Source organism: Canis aureus, chromosome 15 (assembly GCF_053574225.1).
Source record: "Canis aureus isolate CA01 chromosome 15, VMU_Caureus_v.1.0, whole genome shotgun sequence".
Taxonomy (NCBI): domain Eukaryota; kingdom Metazoa; phylum Chordata; class Mammalia; order Carnivora; family Canidae; genus Canis; species Canis aureus.
The window spans coordinates 66,496,134-66,516,459 of NC_135625.1; the positions used below are offsets into that span (position 1 = coordinate 66,496,134).

General features: G+C 50.6%; 1 protein-coding gene across 13 annotated transcripts in view; it reads right to left on the reverse strand.

Moving 5' to 3' along the window:
• Positions 1-3,651: 3,651 nt before the first annotated feature.
• The window catches only part of EZH2 (enhancer of zeste 2 polycomb repressive complex 2 subunit), a 64,953-nt gene continuing 48,278 nt past the window's right edge, over positions 3,652-20,326 (reverse strand). For all 13 annotated transcript variants that reach the window (XM_077850293.1, XM_077850292.1, XM_077850289.1 and 10 more), the window contains 12 exons: positions 15,467-15,558; positions 13,798-14,038; positions 12,920-13,089; positions 12,458-12,552; positions 11,188-11,228; positions 10,691-10,816; positions 9,833-10,011; positions 8,267-8,362; positions 7,584-7,665; positions 6,880-6,960; positions 6,637-6,721; positions 3,652-3,980 (listed from right to left, as the gene is read on the reverse strand). In XM_077850293.1, the coding sequence (XP_077706419.1) occupies positions 3,920-3,980; positions 6,637-6,721; positions 6,880-6,960; positions 7,584-7,665; positions 8,267-8,362; positions 9,833-10,011; positions 10,691-10,816; positions 11,188-11,228; positions 12,458-12,552; positions 12,920-13,089; positions 13,798-14,038; positions 15,467-15,558 (1,349 nt within the window). In that variant the 3' untranslated portion in view covers positions 3,652-3,919. The remainder of the gene's footprint in view (positions 3,981-6,636; positions 6,722-6,879; positions 6,961-7,583; positions 7,666-8,266; positions 8,363-9,832; positions 10,012-10,690; positions 10,817-11,187; positions 11,229-12,457; positions 12,553-12,919; positions 13,090-13,797; positions 14,039-15,466; positions 15,559-20,326) is intronic.

The following is a 20,326-nucleotide window of genomic DNA, read 5'->3' on the forward strand; positions in this document are numbered from 1 at the left end:
TTTGGTTTTAAGTTTTACTAATTTCTACATGTAAATAAAAGATATACAATGATGGTGCAGATTTACAATCCGGTGTCTTGCTGTGGTCAGAAAGGCTGCAACCGGTAGGCTCCTGGCCACACTCGCTGGGGTCGCTGCGGCCTCTTGCCCCTGGGGCCTGCAGGACGCCTGGGGGCCCGCAGGGTCGGCCCCGAGGAGGGCGGGTGCTGGCCCTGCCGGGACCCCAGGTTAGAGGCTCGCACAGCGGGGGAGGCTTCGTGGGGACCGCAGCGGCCTGCGGGGGCCACGGGGAGGGGTGGGGCGGAGCCTGTTGGGGCCCCAGGGTGACGGGCGTCCCCTGCCCCACGCCCCCCCAGTGATGAGCCTCCCGGTGCCCGACTCCACTCAGCACCTATTAGGACCGCTGACACCTGGAGGCTGAAGGTCCGCTCCCAGCTTCCCGTGTCTAGCGCCTCTTTTCCAGTCGCCGCAAGATTCTCAGCACGCACCGCACCGGAGAGACCGGCAGAGACCCCAGGTTGGGAGGTGCCTGGGGTCCCCACCACGGCCCTCCCCTCCTCGGGCCAGACTGGCTGCGGATGCCGCGGAGCCAAGGTGAGTGGGTCCTGGGGAGGGGGAGCGCTCGGGGCTGCCTCCACCCCCACCCGCACCGGCTCCCACCCCTCCCAGGAACAGAGAACTGCAGCTGTCGCCTTCAAGCCGCCACCTCTGGGGAGACCTCCTGGGGCTTGTGCCCAAGGAACACCACCAGCATCCAGGCTGTGGGGCTCGTGATCCAAGGGAATGGGTAGGAGCTGGAAGGTGAGGCTGCAGTCAGCAGCCTGTGAGCAACCAGCCTATCCTGCGCTCTGGAGCCCTCAGTGCCTTGGAGAGAACATTCGAGAACGCGGGGTGGGGGGGGGGGATGCAGTTTTATTTTTATTTTTTTTAAATTTATTTGAGACAGAGGCAGAGACCCAGGCAGAGGGAAGAGCAGGCTCCATGCAGGGAGCCCAACGCGGGACTCGATCCTGGGGCTCCAGGGTCATGCCCTGGGCTGAAGGCAGCACTAAACCGCTGAGCCCCCGGGATGCAGTTTTAAATGTTTCCATCGCCAGGGCTTTTTAAGATGGCCCTGCACGCTGGTCCCTAATTTTCCTTTGCAAGAAATTCAGATTTCACCACACCCGGGTGAAAAATCAAACAGGCTGACCCGTCTCTGAATTGAATCCCCCTTGGATGAAGCTCACTTTAGCAATCCCCATCCCTTGGCTGTCTGGGCGGCTGGATCTGATGACCACAGCCTCCGCTCACCAGTCCACGCACCTGTCCAGCGGCGGACCAAACGGCCCCATCCTCACAGGTGCACGTGGACTTTTTTGTAAACCGCCTTATCGAGGTGGCTCAGCGGTTTAGCGCCGCCCTCAGCCCAGGGCCTGATCCTGGAGACCCGGGATCGAGCCCCACGTCGGGCTCCCTGTGTGGAGCCTGCTTCTCCCTCTGCCTCTGCCTGGTCTCTGCCCCTCTCTCTCTCATGAATAAATAAAATCTTTAAAAAAAGAAAAAACGTTCACACTAGGAACTTGTCTTCATGACTTAGGTGCAAGCTGAAATGACACGATGTTCACTCACGGGAGTGGCGCTGGCGGGGAGGAGGGCAGCTGTGGAGCACCCGGGTGGACGTGGAAGCCAGGACTTTGCCTCGCGACGGACACGGTGAAGGCTGGAGGTTGGATAAACCAGGACAATATTGGAAAATAGTTAAGCAGCTTCTAGATGGATTGTAGTTTGCATTTTCCTCAGAGACTAAGTACCGACTGGGAGTAACTGACAAGCAGAATGTTCTCTGGCGGGGCTCTCACGGGGGCCTGCGCGGTGTTGGTCTGGGCCCGGATGTCCTTTGCCCGTGGTTCCTCAGGACCAGGGGAGGCAAGGGAGGCAAGGCTTAGAGGGAGCCCCGAACTGGGAAACGGTGCCTGGAACATCTGTGCATCTTGATGCAGCACTCGGCTCCCCACATCTGTCCTCTTCCTGGGTTTCCCCTGGTGGGGAAGGAAGCACGAGGCTCACACGCTTTCACCTCCCAGTGGGGAGCTCTGGGGGTGGGGAGAGCACCCACTTTTTGAACTTAGTTTTTTCCCCCACATCTTGGCTTTAATTGGGTGTTTAAACACCTCGTAGGTCAAGCTCTGTGCCCCACCCTTGCCCCATTATAAAGCCTGAACCCGACCAGATCAAAGATGCCCTTTGTCACGTGACCGGGCGCCCGTCCAGTATTTCTGCTCAGAGAACCTGTGCTCACGACGTCGGCCAACAGGACCCGCGAGGCATGTTTCAAATCCAAGTACAGAAAGCTTGTGTGTGCTGCTCAGAATCCCTGCTCTGATGCATCTGGGTCTGTGGGGGTCTTGAGCAGACCTCCCCTGGGCTCGAGGATCACGCCCCACCCAGCTGTTCACACGCGGGGAGGGCTGGGCGCTCCCACCAGGACAAACACTGTGGCTGGAAGCAGCTCCTTGTCCCGACGTCCTACCGGGGCCGCTCATCGACTGGGTGATCATGAAGGAATGGGCTCCGCTCACCTGAGTGCCAAGTGGGGGATGCACCTCCGAGGGCGAGCACCGTGGCTGCCCTTCGGGAAGCAGCAGCAGCCAACTGAGCTTATGGCGCCGTCTCCCGGACAAACATCACTGAGTCCTTCCAAACCAGACGTGGCCCAGAACACGAGCAGCACAAACGAGATTGGCAGCTGACGCCAGGGCTGTTCGTTGCAAAAAAAGCAAAGTGGCAAATAACTTTTCCGACTGGCGTCGCTATGGCTGATGCAGCCTGGACCAGAGAGGCTTATCAGTGTTTGCATAACTGGAAAGAAAGGTGGGTGGGTTTGCTTTTAAAGATTTTATTTACTTGACACCACAAGCAGGGGGAGGGGCAGGGCTGGGAGAGGGAGAAGCAGGCTCCCTATGGGGGACCGACACAGGGCTCAATCCCAGGACCCTGAGATCATGATCTGAGCCAAAGGCAGATGCTTAGTGGAATGAGCCACCCAGGTGCCCCAGAAAGGTAGGTTTTTAATTAGTTTCACATTAAATATTCTCACATCATGTAAATCACACCTGGAGCCGGTACTCCAGAAAAGGCAGCTGTACCCCACAGACGGATGACAGCGGTCAGTCTAGGAGCCAGCACCCCATGGCCTTCACGCTCCCCCTCCCAACCCCACTTAATCTTTACTTCAAAAAAGAAAACTAGCTTGGTCACACCCAGCACCTTGGTAGTGAGGAGCTTCTGACTGCGTGTCTAACCTCCCCTGGGGTTCCGCGCCGTAGCCAGCTGGGCCTGCCGTTACTTTATACACAGAGAAGGCAGCTCAGAGGCTCCGGTGCCAGGGGACCCGCCCGCCGCGGCCTCAGGATGCCAGCCTCGGTCGCTTGCGGGAATCTTTCACTAATAGGCAATACTGAAGTTACGATTAGACAAATTGTCAATTATAAATAGGCACGTGTTACGTAGCATACACAGATTATGTAATTATATATTCTATTTAAGCTTCACAGAATGACCAAGCATCCCGGGAGCTGAATGTGAGCGTGTTCTCCCATTAGAGACGCATCCCTTTTCTAAAATCAATCCGCGGACAGATGTGTACCATTGATGACCCAACAACAGGGGGAAGTTCAAGTATTCTTTATTCAAAGTTGAAAAATGTACCATACTGCATTATTGCAAAAATTCACTGGTACAAAACACTTTGCAGCTGGTGAGAAGGCAATAAAAAGTGTATTTTTAAACTCATTACTATAAATTATTCTTACAGTACTTTGCAAATTCAGAATTTCAAACTGCATTTTATTTTTCTAAATTGCCCACAGTACTCGAGGTTCCTGAAGCTAAGGCAGCTGTTCCAGAAAGGAGGAGGGGGAGGAAGAGGTAGCAGACGTCAAGGGATTTCCATCTCTCTTTCGATGCCCACGTACTTCAGGGCATCAGCCTGGCTGTATCTGAAACAGCAGGAAAAAGGAATGAGTGAGCATCCAGCACAGGGGGAGACCCACACAACCAAGCCGCTCTGCTCAGCGTGTGTGTTAAAACATCTACGAAGGCCCGCGTGCGGACAGGCCCGGCCGTGGGCGCTGCCTACGGCGGTGGCACTACTTCTACCGCAGGGGAGACGTGCCCACACCTGTCAGCACAGCCCCTCCCGCGCTTTCTCCCCGGCCTGCCCGAGAAGGCTCGGAAGGGGGGCGGGCATGCATCACGGTGGGAGGGCAGGAGACCGTACGGTCGGGCCAGGAAAGCAGCCCCAGCCTCCAAGTGAAGAACCGGAACCTGGCAAACAGGAGGCCCAAGGTGCCCCCAAGGGAGCCTCGGCTGCTGTGCACACATGAAGGGGGGTGTCCTGGGCTCCCGTCAGGCATGGTATCCAGCTCGCCCTCACCCCTGCAGCACATCCCCAAGAATAGGGCTACAACACATGGCTTGTTCCAGACAACTCTGCTCAAAAGCGAAGCTTCTAAATGGGACAAATACTCAGACATGGGATTTTATGCAGCTGAAACGTCCTCTGTTGCAATTTAAATATATGCTGTCAACCTCAAAGAGCTGGACCACACTGCCACCCAGACAGCTGGCGCGACTTCCCCCACAAGGACCCAGGCGGTGACCAGGAAGGATAATGCGCCAACCGTGCCTTAACCGTTAATACTAAATACGAACAACGTAGTAAGTACTTTGGCTAATAGTAAGGAGTCTCTAAATACACCAGGGTTAGAAACAACCTCTAGTAAAAGCATGCCGCACACCCTATGTGAATACAGCGTGATCACACGGACTTGAAAATGCACCTGCAGGCGGCCCAGCAGGACCGTGCACGCGGCGGCCCCCAGCTCCTCCCAGAGGGGTGAAGAATGGGGCCCTCCACGTCCCTGTGGCGTACAGGCACGCCTCAGTTTATTGCATTTTGCAAATAAATACTTTTTAAGCACTGAAGGTTTGTGGCAACCCTGCATCGAGCACACCTGCCAGTGCCATTTCCAACGGCATTTGCTCACTTCATGCCTGTCACTGTGGTCCTTCATTCTTACAGAATTTCAGACTTTATATTAGGTGATCTTGGATGTTACTACTGTAATTGTTTTGGGGCGCCACGAACTGCACCCTCCTGAGAAGACAGATCGGATGGACAGAGGTCATGTGCCCTGACTGCTGCACCGACCGGCTGTTCCCCCATCTTTCCCCCTCTCGTCCCTGAGACAACAATATTGAAGTAAGGCCGGTTAATAACCGTACAGGGGCCTCTATGTGTTCAAGTGAAAAACAGACCTGTGACCGATTTATTTGAGAGAGTGAGGAGGGGAGGGGCAGAGGGAGAGAGACGAGAGACTCTCAAGCAGGATCCCACTGTGTACAGAGCCGGATGTGGGGCTCCATCTCACGACCCTGAGATCATGACCTGAGCCGAAATGAACGGTCTGACGTTTAACCGGCTGAGCCACCCAGGCCCCCGTGTCTCTGCACACCAGCAGCAAGGCCCAGAGCTTCATCATTTCTAGTTTCTGATTTAAAGGGAAAGCGGCAGTGGTTCCCACAGGAGAGCACAGCAGGCACAGTTCCTTTAGGCCAAAGCCTAATCCAGAGCAAGGCCGACTCCCTTCAGATCTAGGACGGCTGAGAGGGGAGGAGGCTGCGGAAGGAAAGTCTGAGGCTGGGAGGCTGGTTCGGGAGGTTTAAGGGAAGCAGCCACCTCCACGACACAGAAGTGCAACATGAAGCAGCAGGTTTTCCAGAAGACCTAGCTAAGATAACCGATGAGGGTGCTGCACCAAACAACACATTTTCAGTGTAGACGAAACAGCTTCTACCAAAGAAGCTATCAGCTAGGACTTTCAGCCGGAGAGGAAAGGTCAGTGCCCGGCTGACCCTCTCTTGAGGGGCTAGTGCAGCTGGTGACGAGGCTGAAGCTGGTACTCGGTGACCATCCTGAAAATCTCAGCGTCCTTAGCGATGATGCTAAGTCGGCTGTGCCTGTGTTCTCCAAATGGAGCAACAAAGAAACAGCGAGACAACAGGACGAGGAGTGGAGCCCAGAGAGGGACTGAACGGCCGCGAGCGAGCTCAGCACCAAACGTGAACAGACGAGCAGGTGCTTCTCAGGGACCAGCCAAGAAAGTGGTTTCCCAAGTTGGCCTCCTCCTGGTGGACACGCTGTCAAGCCGGTTGAAACTACAACCGAGGACTGGGAACACGACAGCGGCTTAGCTGGTGGACCCGGCCGGGCCCGAGGACACACTGTTCTGAAGGCGGCTCTCCGGGGGGTACCGTGCACCGAGCTGCATCGCCGGCTGCAGGGAACCGCTCGTGCTGGAAGAGCCACTAATGTGGCAAACTGCACGGCAGCACCAAGTCCATCCGCCAGCAGAAAGATTACAGTTCCTTTACCGCAGTGGTCGGGACCCGAACCCACAGTATCTGAGGTACGCCTGTATCTCAAATATACCCATTACTTGTGTAGCCTAACTACCCAGCCACGCCCCGACAACCAAAAATAAGTTCCTCTAAAAAGAGATCTGACAAAGAGTAAGAAAACAGCCTTTGTCCACAGCCCAGAGTCCAGGAAGATGAAGCCCTCAGGTCACACAGAAATATGCTGTTACCAACCTGTAATCAAAAAACAGCTCTTCACCGGTCTGGATGGCTCTCTTAGCAAAAATCCCTATCCTGTGATCGCCGTTAACCATCATAACTGGAGAGAGAGACACAGTATCAGTGAGTTGGATGAAGACAGGCCACGGGGAAGACCTGACTCACGCACAAAGTCCACGTCAGTCCCAGGCTGCTCCAGTCCCCCCTCCCTGGTCTGCAAGCAGTTCTGTTGGGGATTCGGACTCCATCGGCACCTACCTTTTGCATAGCAGTTTGGATTTACTGAGTGATTTGCAAAACGAATTTTGTTACCCTTGCGGGTTGCATCCACCACAAAATCTAAAAAGAAGAAAAAGTAAGTATAGTCCAGTGAATAGGTTCAGTCCTAGGTCTGTAAACACAAAGTTCTGACAATTCTGGAGACACCCCAGCCCTAGTTTCTTCAGGGCTTGCCTTTATAAAGCACAGGGTGTGCATTCTTAACTTCAAGAATAAGCATCTCACATTTAAAATACCTTTTTCATTGCACTCTCTGTGGAACATGTTCACAGAGACCTCACGCGACTGTCCCTGCCCCAAGTTAACCTGATGTTGGGAGTGAATCCCCACCCCCAGCAGCAACACCTACTGCGGCCTCACCAACCTGAGATCATCATCTAGAAACCAGCTTCCTATTCCCCCCAGGCCTCTGACAACAGGCAGGGGAGCCCCAGAGAAGCTGCACATCTGGGGGCTCGAGCCCCTCCCTCCCCAGGTCAGACGGAGCACTAAGGAGGCAGGGGACACAGCAGGGAGGCAGCAGCAGCACAGCCGCAAGCTCAGGCAAGCTCAGGGCAGCCGTCTGGAGTGGCCCCAGCCTGGCTGGCTTGCCAACAAACTGTGCCAGGGAGTCAGGGATCCCAGGAGCTCATAAGGAGAAGGGGCTCCTCGATGCGTCCCGGGGGCCCCCAAGTCAAACGTACCATTGTTCAAGTTGAAGAGAAAGCTGCACATGTATTTATCGTAGACTTTCCCTCTTCTGTCTGCTTCATCTTGAGAAATAATCTAAAAAGATAGGCAGAGGACAAGACCTGGATCAAGTGATCAGGACAACCTCAGACCCCCATGAGGAACCCCAACGAATGGTCCCTACGGCTGGTGTTGCTCCCCCATTCGGCCCACATGCTGGTGTCACAGGACCAGGGTCTTTTAAGGACTTCATTCTCACAGAGAAAGGAATCGTGCTGGCAGAAAGTGATTATTAACAAGTCTCTACTGAAGAGAAGAGACAAACTGGGTGGCTTAATTCCAAAATGAAGCCAGCCCGATGGCCGTTCCCTAACTCTACGACTGAAAGCCACAGGATGAAGGACACCGTCGTCTCTAGATCCTTATCCATCAGGCTGTGGACTGAGCAGGGCACACTCCACAGCACAACTCTTGTGGCCACGACTGAAGCGCTCATTTACCAAGCGAGCCACACCTACCAGCAGGAGTTAAGTCCAAGCTGAAAAGGCATTTTTTAAATTAATTCACTTCTCATCAGACCCAGTAGACTGGTCCAATGAAATCAATCCAAAACAAAGGAAGTTACTACAAACGACACCCCCGAACCCATGTGGTTCGTACGTGCGGCGCCGCCCAGGGCTGGGTCCCCCTGCCTTACCTCTCCACAGTACTCCGAGATGAATTCATTTTTCTGCACAGGGTCTTTGATGAAAATCCCCCAGCCTGCCACGTCAGACGGTGCCAGCAGCAAGTGCTAGAGAAGGAAACGCACACAATCGCATCATCGAAGGAGAGCAAAGACGGAGAGTTAGCTACGTGACAGCCCAGAGCTGTCCTCAGCCAGGTCCCAAAGTCACACAACCCGCTGCCGCCAGCAGGAAAGCTCCGAGCGCGCTGCACCAGGGCCCGGCGTCCCAGGTATGGGACAACAGTGGTTTCTTTTGTAAATAAAGCGATCTCTGGTCATACTGTGGAGCAAATGAGACCCAAGTGGTTAAAGTATGCTATTTTCTGTCTCAGGAGTTCTACAAGACGCCTATAGAAGGCGTCAACGCGAACAGTTTCTGAACAAACTAAGAGGACCCGACAAGTGTGGGGGTGGGGGAGGAATGAGTCTTAGGACTGAGCAGGTGTGCCCTGGGGACTGTACCGCACATCACTGTGATGGGATGACTAACAACCTAGGGACGCCCGGGGGGCTCCGTGGTTAAGCATCTGCCTTCAGCTCAGGTCTGATCCCAGGGTCCTGGGATCGAGTCCCATGGGGAGCCTGCTTCTCCCTCTGCCTGTATCTCTGCCTCTCTGTGTCTCTCATGAATAAACAAAATCTTTAAAAAAAAAAAAAAAAAAGATCTGGACTCTTAAAACCACCGAGCCCCTGACACCATCACAGCAAAAACAAAGATGCTGCCACGAACAGAACTACTGGTGGAAGGGCACTATGGGCCGCAGTGTGACCCCAGTCACATCCAAGGGCTCCTCAAGAACCTAAGATGAGCACATCACCCATATTTCCGGTGTCCCCCACGCACACCCCCACACTCATGGGCAGCACAGGTCCTGGCCGTCAGCAGCAGGGGGTCCGGGGGCCACAACACCTGGATCGGAGCTACTGCTCCTTTCTTTACCTAAAAGGAGTTTTGTGGTTATTCCTAACTCCCAGAGGTACCAGGACTAGTAAGCTGACACGCGCGCACTTAGGACGGGGCCTGCCATATATTCCCTGATCGTTGCTCTGACGGCTGACGTTTATCAACCGAAGCAGCAGCCCTGGGTCCACCCTAAAATAAGGTAGGGGACTTCCCCAGCAGGTGCCGGCAGTCTCTTCTGCTCAGTAAGAAACTTCCCAGGAGCTACGGTTACGAGCACCTGCCTGCAGCTCACAGGCGCCGGTTCCAGAATCCCCGCTGCACTGTGTTCAAGATCATTAAAGAAACGGGAACAAAGTTCGCAGGAACTAGAGGGTCCCGTAGGAGATACTCATCTTTCTCTCTGCATGAAAGAGGCACCTTGAATATTGTGTGGTGATAAGGCGGGGGGGGGGGGGGGGGGGTGTCTGTTCTGATGTGACCGACTTCTGTGAACTAGAAAACTCCCCCACCCGGGTCTGATGCATCCAGGGCTGCGTGTCACAATGTCCTGCGCCTCGCCTCACGGCGGAGAAGGGACGAATGCCTAAGGGCATACCCCCTGCCCCGGCCCCAGCCAGTGGGGCGGTGCGTACCTTCTTGGAGCCGCGCTGGATGCTGCAGTTCTTGCAGGACACGTTCTTGCTGTCCCAGTGGTCGGCGGCGCCGCACGTGAGGCACAGGTCGGGGTCGCACTCGCGCACGGCCAGGTAGCACGGGCACTGCTTCGTGTTGCACTGCGCTTTGCAGCGGCACCCAGGAAAGCGGTTTTGACCTTCAGGGACAGGGTGGTCCTCAGGCGGGAACCTCGTGGATCCCACCGCGCACAGCCCTGCGCAGCCCTGAGCCCTGCGAGCCTCGACACTGGGTCACCCCAGCCCCCCTGCTCCCCTCCAGCCTCGGACCAAGGAGGAAACTGAAGGCACAGGAGGTGTACCCGGTCACCCCCGAGCTCTCCATCCGGATCTGTTAGGCAGCACGTGTCCTGAAAGCCCTCTGGTTTATACGACAGGTGTGAAGGCAGGGTTTGGTTTGGACTACGTAACAGTCACGGCTCTCGACCATCCCAAGGGCGCAGAGCTCTAGACGCTTCCTCGGTATCCACGCAGCTGTGCCCTCAGTACCCGCTCATGGCACTATGCTCACGCCCCACTGCGCTGACGCTTTCTGGGGGCCAGAGGACCTGGGGGCCACCTCCAGATGCCCTCCACGTTCTGTGCCAACTCTACTATGACTTAACTTCCATGATCCAGTTCTAACCTGCCCACAGACCCGCGCCGGCCCCTAGCACACAACCCCTTAATGGGGCCCCATAAATCCCTGTGGGGTAAATGCGTTTCCTAAAAAGGATACAACAAAGCAAGAGCTGCCATGGCCTTGTTTTGGCTTCCACAGGCTTTTGGTCAGCAATTTAAAACAGTAACTCACACAAGTCATCAAAACGAAATACTTACACTCTGAGCTACATTGACAAAACTTCTCACAAAAATTTTGTGCTATCACACAAGGGCACGAACTGTCACAAGGCTGCCGTGGATGGTCACAGGGTTGATAGTTGTAAACGTGGTTAGAGGAGCCGTCTGCGGAAGGAGAGCAGCGCAGGTCAATCCAGAGGCGAGGGAACACGACGCCCGCGAATCCAGCCTTCCCCGCCACCTGCGGGCTGCAGCACGTCCTCCACACTGTTTGTTCCGAGTGACTGGAGACGCCACCTCCCACCCCCAAGTGCCGGCCAAGGCCAGAGCACTGTCACCCCGGCCCCCAAACACTTCCGTAACTGACTGGCCACCCCGCGCCACCCACCCGGAAGTTACTCCGCAGACAGCCTCCCTCTAAATGGGCTTCGGGTACTGAAGTCAATTACTCAGAACATCCCAAACGCTAATCCAGTTACTATTCTCAAACAAATGAGCAGGCATTTTTAAGTTAATTATGAACGGAGGATGCTAACCCTTTTTCAGCTGTATCTTTCTGCAGTGTGCCGCCCACAACCTGCAAGACACAAAACAGAAGCCATCCTTGTGAGGCTAAGGAGTCGGGTCACGGCACAAACCCAACAGAAGCTGCCTGCGCAAGTCAATGCGTGCCCTGAACATAACCGCACTTTGGATCCAAGGACAGCCGGCCCCCGGCCGCCGGGTTAGGGCCACAGACCCCTCCCGCCACCCAAAATCTGCAAGTAACTTTTGACTCCCCAGAACTTACCTACTGCTAGCCTGTGGCCCATAAGCCCTACTGATGACTGGTTAGGACGGATTTTCTACGTCCTACGTATTCTATACTGTGTTCTTACAATAAAGCAAGCCAGAGAGAAGAAACTGTTGAGAAAATCCTGAGAAAATACATTTGCGGTATCAGAAAACCCATGTTAAGTGGCCCCGTGTTGGAGGCTCAGCTATGACCACGAGGAGGACTCACCCCGACCTGGGCTCCTGGGGATGGGAGGAGCCTGAAATAGTACCGTTTCTCTAATTCAGGCATCTTTAACCACTGACAGGGCTGTATGATCAAAATTCAACCAAGAAACTCAGCTGGACCTACCACAGCTAAGTTCTTCCGGTTCTAAATTAGCCACCTCCCGAAAGAAAGGGGACATGAGCGGGTGCACAGCTGCGGAGTGCAGTCCTGCACCCCTAGTCGCGGGTGTGGGGGGGCAGGCGGTGTGGTGGGCAGCTCCTCACACAAACCCAAGCGGCCGCGCTCCCTCCTCCCTCAGCGCCCCCGCTTCCAGGGGCGTCAGCGGGGCATCTGTCAAGAACAGACGCCCGGGTGGCCCAGTGGTTGAGCATCTCCCTTTGGCTCAGGGCCTGATCCTGGAGTCCCGGGATCGAGTCCCACATCAGACTCCCCGCAAGGAGCCTCCTTCTCCCTCTGCCTGTGTCTGCCTCTCTCTGTCTCTCGTGAATAAATAAATCTTAAAAAAAAAAAAAAGAAGTGACTCGCATGAAGAAAATTCAGGCTCCTGGGACTCCAAGCAGCTTGGTGCTCCCATCACCCTCAACACCGCACGCAGGGCACGGGTTCGGTTCGTGCAGGTGGGGCCTGTGGTCAGCAGCCAGTGCAGAGGTTCCCTGAACTGAAGGGCAGCGCGGTGAGCGTCGCTGTCCCGACTCCCCGCACCCCAGGCCACTGCAGGCAGAGGAACAGACTGGCGAGCGAGCGTGTGCGGCCACATGACTCTGGCATCCAACCCACAGCAGAAGCCACCCACCCAGCCTTACCGGTGTTTCCTCTTCTTCTTCCTTGGGGGGGTGTCCACGTCCTCGGCCGGGGCTGGAGCAATGATACTCGATTCTTTGACACGGAACTCATACACCTAACAAGAGGTGTGGTCACAGGGCTGTGAGCACTGGCAGGTCCCGGCAAAGCGCCCCAGACCCGCCCCTGCTGGAAGCTTCTCTGGCCTCTCCGTGCTGCCAGGGGTGGGGTGCTACCAGGGGCTGGGCCACTCTCAGTAGGCGCCCGAGGCTGACCTGACCCTACTGGGCTGCAGACTCACCCCGACATATCCATAGTCGTTAGAATCGTTTTCATTCAGGTCCCTCCCAGTGGAAAACACCACCAATTGACTTCTTTTTCGGGACATGAGCAGGAGCACAAGAGGAACCGAGAACGGTCTGTTTGGACAGTGACTGCTCATCCCCCATCTCAAGCTCTCAAACTGCGGTGTCAGACATGCTCACCTGCCGACAAGTCTTGGTCCCGATGAGCCTGGCAATGGCACAGAAATTGTCATAGTAGGTACCGATGAGCACCCGGAACATGGAGGCCTCAGCGCCGCTCCACTCCACGTTCTCGGGAGGCTCAATGTTTGGCTTCATCTTTATTGGCGTTTGACACCGAGAATTTGCTTCTGGAAAATCAAAGTGAAGCACTGGTCAAGAAAGGACGACTAGAGTCAATAAGTAAACCTCAGGGCTGTGCTGAAGAAAAGAGCAGGAAGCGACTTGTGCTGAGAATAAACTCAGCCGGGAACCATCTGCAAGTCTCCCGTGGAGCTCAGGGCTGGTTCCCTTTGACACAACCTTCTAAGATGCTGAGGGGGCGCCTGGCTGGCTCACAGGCGGGGGGGCTCGTCAGGGCAGCACGTGACCCTGAATCTCGGGGTCCTGAATTCAAGCCTCACGCTGGGTGTAAAGCTTACTTAATACAGAAATTTTAAATCAAAATGAAAGCTGAGGAGTATCTCCCATTGCTACTCAGGATGCGAGTTGTGGGTTGAATGGACATGGAAAACCCCAGCAGCAAAACACTGGTCGGGAGTTCCCACGGGCTCTTCTAACCAAAACCACCCCCAGCACAGCCACAGGATTGACCAGAACGATGCCCTGTCTCAGAGAGACGGAGAAGGACGACACACCGCATCGCTGACCTTCCAGTAGCCGGGCAGGCGGTCTGCACAGGCCAGGCTGGGGTTGGGGTCGGAGTGCGGGGTCGGGGTGAGGGCAGAAGGCAGCTCCACACCCCCGAGGGAGTTCTCTGGCCTCGGCCCTCTCCTCACAGCGAGCACTAACCCAGGGAGCCGAGTTCCGATCCCTCCTGCACCCGCGGCGGATCTCACCCGAGGAGCTGGAGGTCTCGTCCTTCTTCTCCTCCTCCTCCTTATCGTTGTTCTCCCCGCCCGTCTCAGTCCCCGCTTCCCTGTCACTGTCCGTGTCCTTGGACTCCAGCACATTAATGGTGGGGGTGCTGGGCCGGCTGCTATTGTTGGGAAGCCGGCCTCTCCTGCGGCCGCCGGGCCGCTTGGGCGGGGTCTTGATGCGCTCGGCAGTGAGGGCAGCCGCAAACTCCTTTGCTCCCTCCTACAAAGTGAAAAATGGAGATATCAAAGTCAAGTTCTTAGACTCATTTTGCTGCATGAGAAAAAAAGGACTGCATAAAGCAAGTTAGTCAATAAATTTATCACATTATCCACTTTTACAAACCATCGTTTGCCTATCTCGATGCTCTTGGTTTTCTATCTGCTTTTGACAGTTTGAAACTTTCAGAAAGGTCAGTGTAGATTCTCTGCGCTACAGGAGTATGACATCACGCAAGATGACTCCATGTGAACTTGTGGGCAACACTAACTGATTACAAGTTAAAATGTAATAAAATATTTAAAAATATGTAAGCCTCTTTAAACATGAACTTTCATGAGAAGATTCATAGCTAATGTGCATCCAGAGTCAGACTTTCCTATTTTAGGTTTTCTTAAGATACCTCTCTCTGATAATATTGAAAGTACACAAGAAGAATACAGAACATAGAAGCATGCCAGACTTGTCGCTTCCTGTCTTACTGTTTATTCAAACATCCAATTTTTGCCCCGTGACGGATGCACAGCCCCCAGAAGTCGTGAAAGGAGCTTGCAGAGGGAGGCTGTGAGCAGGACATTCTGCATCAGCACATCCGATAATCCAGTCTTACAGAGTATGAACAACAGCAAGATCGTGGATTATAGAGAGACCACAGAAACCTCTTAGACGAGCCAAATAAAATTCTGCCTTGTAGAGAGTATTATAAAATAGTGCTCAAGAATTCCAGGTTCAGTGGCAGGAGAAGGGAGAAGTTTGAGAGCAGCCAACAGTTTTACACTTCATTCTACAGAAACCAAATTGCTTAAAAATAGGATACCTTCTGCAGGTGCCATTCAATGAATCTTCTGTCCAAAATCCAACAGGCAATATATACCCGTTTAGTTCCTAGGTAGGAGTGGCTTGGTTCAAAGAGGGGAAAGGGTAAAAATAAGATAGTACCTGTAAAAAACAACTTTTCTACCTCCTATTCTCCTAAACCCTTAACTTTTCTCCATTATTTAAAAAAAAAAAAAAATCTGTGGGACCTACTAGCTGACTCAAACTACCATAGGTCTAGATCTCGAGAGCGGCCAGGCTCTGAGGAAGGCTCAGGAAGTACTGCCTACAATTACCGAGCTTCTGGGGCCTGAGTGACTACCTGTGCTGCTCACTCTCACAGACTTGGTGGCAGGTGTAAGAGTCCTTGATCCTCAAGGCCCTGAAAGGTTGCGGAACAGACTAACACAGACAGACAAAGGATACGGGATTAATGGAGGCCTGCAATGTGCAGTACACAGCAGCTAGGAAGGAGACCGCCCGGGTGAGGATCTCTGCCTAGAGTATGGCCGAGGCACAGGAGCAACAGTGCCAACGCTGCCTTCCATGGACCTCGCCACAGTTCACCACAAAACTCCTCAAATGCCCTCTGGATCACGCAGCACCCGAGCTTACCAAGTGCTGGTAACACTGTGGTCCACAAGGTTTGTTGTCTAGAGCGGTTTCTGTGTTCTTCCGCTTGTAAGTATTGGGTGTTGCATGAAATGCTGCAAAATAAACAGAAAACATCCATGTATAATTATATTTACTTTTTCATCTCCACAGTTTCAGTGGAAAAAGCCAATTAATACATTAGAAACTTGCCAATATATTGTTTCCATAACAGAACCTTCCTTCAAAGCTCTCACTGAATCATCTCCATGTTCTCCCTAGACTCAATGGAACACCGCCACTCCCTCCCCACCAGCCCCTAACCAGGGAGGAAACAGTAAACTCTGGAATAATTAGTCATTGCCCACTTTTCTCCTTACAAGCATAACTGATGCACGTAACTCTAAACTCTCATTACGAACATTAAAAGAAATCTCTTTAAACATTTATTTAGTCTTTAATATATCCATAGAAACAACTGATATATACCCTCTACAAGGAAATCAGATTTCCTATTTTTACCAAAAGAATTCGGATATCTACAGTTTCTTGATTTCTAAAGAAAGGTTAGTAATCAGCTTGTCAAAATGGAGAAATAAAGGACAGCACTTGTTAAAAACTAGTTTTTATTTTATTTTTTTAACTTTTATTTATGATAGTCACAGAGAGAGAAAGAGAGAGAGGCAGAGACATAGGCAGAGGGAGAAGCAGGCTCCATGCACCGGGAGCCTGATGTGGGATTCGATCCCGGGTCTCCAGGATCGCGCCCTGGGCCAAAGGCAGGCACCAAACCGCTGCGCCACCCAGGGATCCCAAAAAACTAGTTTTTAAAAGTAAAGAGGACAGGGTGCGCCTGGGCAGCTCAGTCTAAGCAGCTGACTCTTGATTTTGGCTCAGGTCATGATCTCAGGGTCATGGGATGGAGTCCGGCGTCAGGCTCCACGCTCAGCGGGGAGTCTACTTCTCTCCATCTCCCTCTCCCTCTCCCCCTCCACTTGCACAGTCTCTCTAAAATAAATCTGTAAAAATAAAGAGGACAAGGGCGCATCTGGCTGACTCAGTTGGAAGAGCATGCAGCTCTTGAACTCAGGGTCATGAGTTCATGGTGTGGAGACTAAATAAATAAACTTTTAAATAAATAAAGAGGACAGCCTCAGACTACTGAAATTCCATTTCTCCAGATCAGACAAAATTCAAGAATCTAGTGAGAGCTTGCAGTCACTACCCTTCTCTAGGAAACACGTGGTCACATAAAACAGGTTCTAGAAAGAAAAGTCTCTGAAACTTAAAATCCCCAAATAATGTGATAACAAAAAGATTCAAATTCTAGTACACGGGTGAACTAAGTGTGAATGCACAGAGGTGAGAACTTGCAGAAACCCTCGAGAAAGTCTGCTTCCAGCTACCAAGGCAAATACTAGAAATGCCCTGCTCAGAATTACACAAGATGAAAATATATCTTAATTTAGATAAAAACAGGTGACATATTCACAAAACCATTTTAAAAACCTCTGCAGCAACACCCGGGTGGTTCAGTCGGTTAAGCACCTAACTTGTGATTTCAGCTCAGGTCCTGATCTGGTGAGTCTTGGGCTCCGTGCTCAGCGCAGAGTCTATTTGAGATTCTCTCCCCCTGCCTCTGCCCCTCCTCCAACTCAAGCACATGCTATGCTCTCTCTCCCCCAGCCCCCCAAAAAATCTTAAAAAAAAAAAAAGTCTGTAACTTAAATGAGAAATACAGACTGATGAGAGAAATAAGGAAAAAAAAGACAAAACTATGTCTCTGAAGTAGAAATTCAAGGTTCAAATTTTGTTTCAAGTATGTATTAGATTTCCCTGGAATGAGAGACTGATGCCGCGACTAATTTCACAATGGATTACGTTTCTGAACACGTGAGGACCTCTAAAATACAAAGTCTGAGCGCGGAAAAGGTTATGGTCACATCAGCAGCAAGGAATTCCATCAATCCAAAAAACAAGTTCGTTCTCAGCCAGTTAGCAGCACAAACTAAGTGATATCAATTTGGCAAAATTCATTTTTAGTGTGGATGCTCCCCTATTTATAGGCTGACGTTCTGGATTTCACCTGATTCAGTGAATAATACAAAGGCACATATGTATCTATACACACACAAACACAAGTGAGGACAGTAGCCCCTTGCTGGTCCTGAGCTGGGAGATACAGAAGAGCAAAGTAACAAAGTAACAGAACACTCAACAAGCCAAGTTCTGGCTCTAAAGGAAGAATTAACACACTAATAATAATCAAAGATACTTTGATGATCACCAAAGGCAAAAATTTTTTAAAGTACTATTCTTAATTTCACATTGCATTTAGCTCAAGAAAGAGAACTATTTGCATTACTAGACTTTCTCAGCAGAATTTCAAACTTCAATTATTTAAGAAAACCAGGTATATGAAGAATTCCCTCTTCGAGAAATGTCTTGACTATTTGAGATTTTCAGAATGCTTAATATTTTCACCATGAAATACTAATACTTCAAATAAGCTACGAAAATATTTTTAAGCTTAATGAGGGGAAAATTATATTATCTGATCAAGAAAATTATTATTAAGAAAATTTAAGCAAGGTGCTTTTTAAAAAATTTTTACAAAAAGAACATGGAATGTTGATAGGTTTTGTTTTGTTCTATTTTAATTTCAAAAAGCAACATATAAAATCTTGATGAAAAATCTTATCTAAAAGGTTTTCAAGCAAAGGTAAAAAAAAAACCCTGTTACAATACACAGTTCCAGCCATTCCCCATCCCTGTGAGCAAACTGGCATAAATGGCTAAAAATATCAAGTAGACCCCCAGAATCTTTTAATGTTTCACCAAAATAATGATGCCTCAAGCACAGAACTGGGGAACCAGAAAATTACAGAGAACAAACCTCAGCAATCACCTAGTTCCAGTGGTGACTTTACAAAATAGGAAACAGGACTAAACAGAATCATTTGTGTAGGTAGTTAGCTGGCAGCAGGTGTGCCAAGGCTTGTCCCAAGGAGGAAGAGCCACCTCCCCTCTCTGTAATGCAACACTTCTCTTAAATACTTCAGCTCATTCATTGTCATGTAATAAATGACAAAATTAATGAACACAGATCAATACAAAGTGTCAGTTTTATACATTAACTTCTGCTCAAAGTACTGATCCTGTTTGCTCAGATTAGAAATTGGTATTAAGGGCAGCCCCAGTGGCCCAGCGGTTTAGCGCCACCTTCGGCCCAGGGCGTGATCCTGGAGACCCGGGATCGAGTCCCATGTCAGGCTCCCTGCATGGAGCCTGCTTCTCCCTCCGCCTGTGTCTCTCCCGTGAATAAATAAGTAAAATCTTTAAAAAAAAGGGGGGGGAGTGGTATTAATAATAATTCTTACTGAAGGGCGCCTGGGTGGCTCAGTTGGTTGAGTGTCCGACTCTTGGTTTTGGCTCTGGTCATGATCTCAGGGATGTGGGATTGAGTTTAGCAGGAAGCCTGCTTGAGAATTCTCTCCCCTGCCCCTCTCCCCACAAATGTGCATCCCTCATTCTCTCTCTCAAATAAACAAATCTTTAAAAAAAAAAAAAAAAAAAACCTTCTTACTGAATATACTTATACCTGGAATCACATAAATTCTTGTGTATATCACACATTTCAGACTTCTAATGCTAAGTACCTTAGAGAAAGTGTCAATATTCAGAGCACAGAGTAGTAATAACAGGCAGTTGCTGCAGCTAACAGTAAACCTCCTGTGTTCAAAGCACACACTAAGAGGCTTATGGATTACCTCATTTAATCTCCACAAAATCCCCCAGGGATTGATTAGGTGTTAACCCTCATCCCCATTTTACAGACAAGAAAGACTGAGATTGAGGGAGGTAAGTCCCTCTAATTACATGGTAAACATGAATTCAGTATATCGAATTTTAATCATTACACATCTGAAATACTAAAAAAGTCAACCATCAACTACAAACTTTGGAATACTGTTTCTGAAATTCTAACCATTATAATGTTAAGAACTCTACAATACGCATTAATACACATTCCAAAAAGGATAAACAGACTTTTTATATAATATCAGAAATGACAGAGTTGGGTTTTATGCTTAAAATGGATTCTTCTGTAGGCCATACAGGTGACAGAAAATCTAGCAAAACATTTATTCTAAGGCTCTATTTTTTTATCCTATTTAAGCACATAAAATTTCCCAACTTTAATTTCCCAGCCTGCCTTCCTTCCCTCCTTGGATCAGAAAGATGTTACTTCTCCATAACCACCCACAGTCAACTGAGGAGCTGACCCCTGGTTCCTCTAACAAGTGTCAAAAGACATACCAAGCAGCCAATTTTAGGCTGAGGCTTTTTATAAAGAAATTACACGATTCCAAATTTGCAGAACAGCCTGATTCCAATTTACAAAATGATCATGGTCTGAAAGTTATTTGGAATACAAAGTGGGATTCATTCCCAAACCAAAACCATTTATCCTTCAAGGTTCATTAGAATACACAAGTCCCACTAACAGAAAAGATCCAAGGTCATATACTGAGCTGCTGGCTCAGATGAACTGCCAAACCCCTACTATCAAAACATATTCCTTACAGATAAAAATGGTAGACAGTCCTAACACTTAAGTAACTAATTATCACACAGGAATAATAAAAATATATAACATCCAAAAAGGCTCTTTCACCTATAAGTTTAACAAATTCTCTCAAACAATGAGTTAAAAACACAAAACATTCCTTAAAAATAATACCAAATATCAGAACCTAAGAGGTTGGAACAGTCCTCTAGAGACAATTCACCACGTGTTAACCACATATATCCAAAAAACAGAGGGAAGAATGAGAACAATGCAAAAATCACATTCATAAAGAGAAAAATAGTAAAACTAAT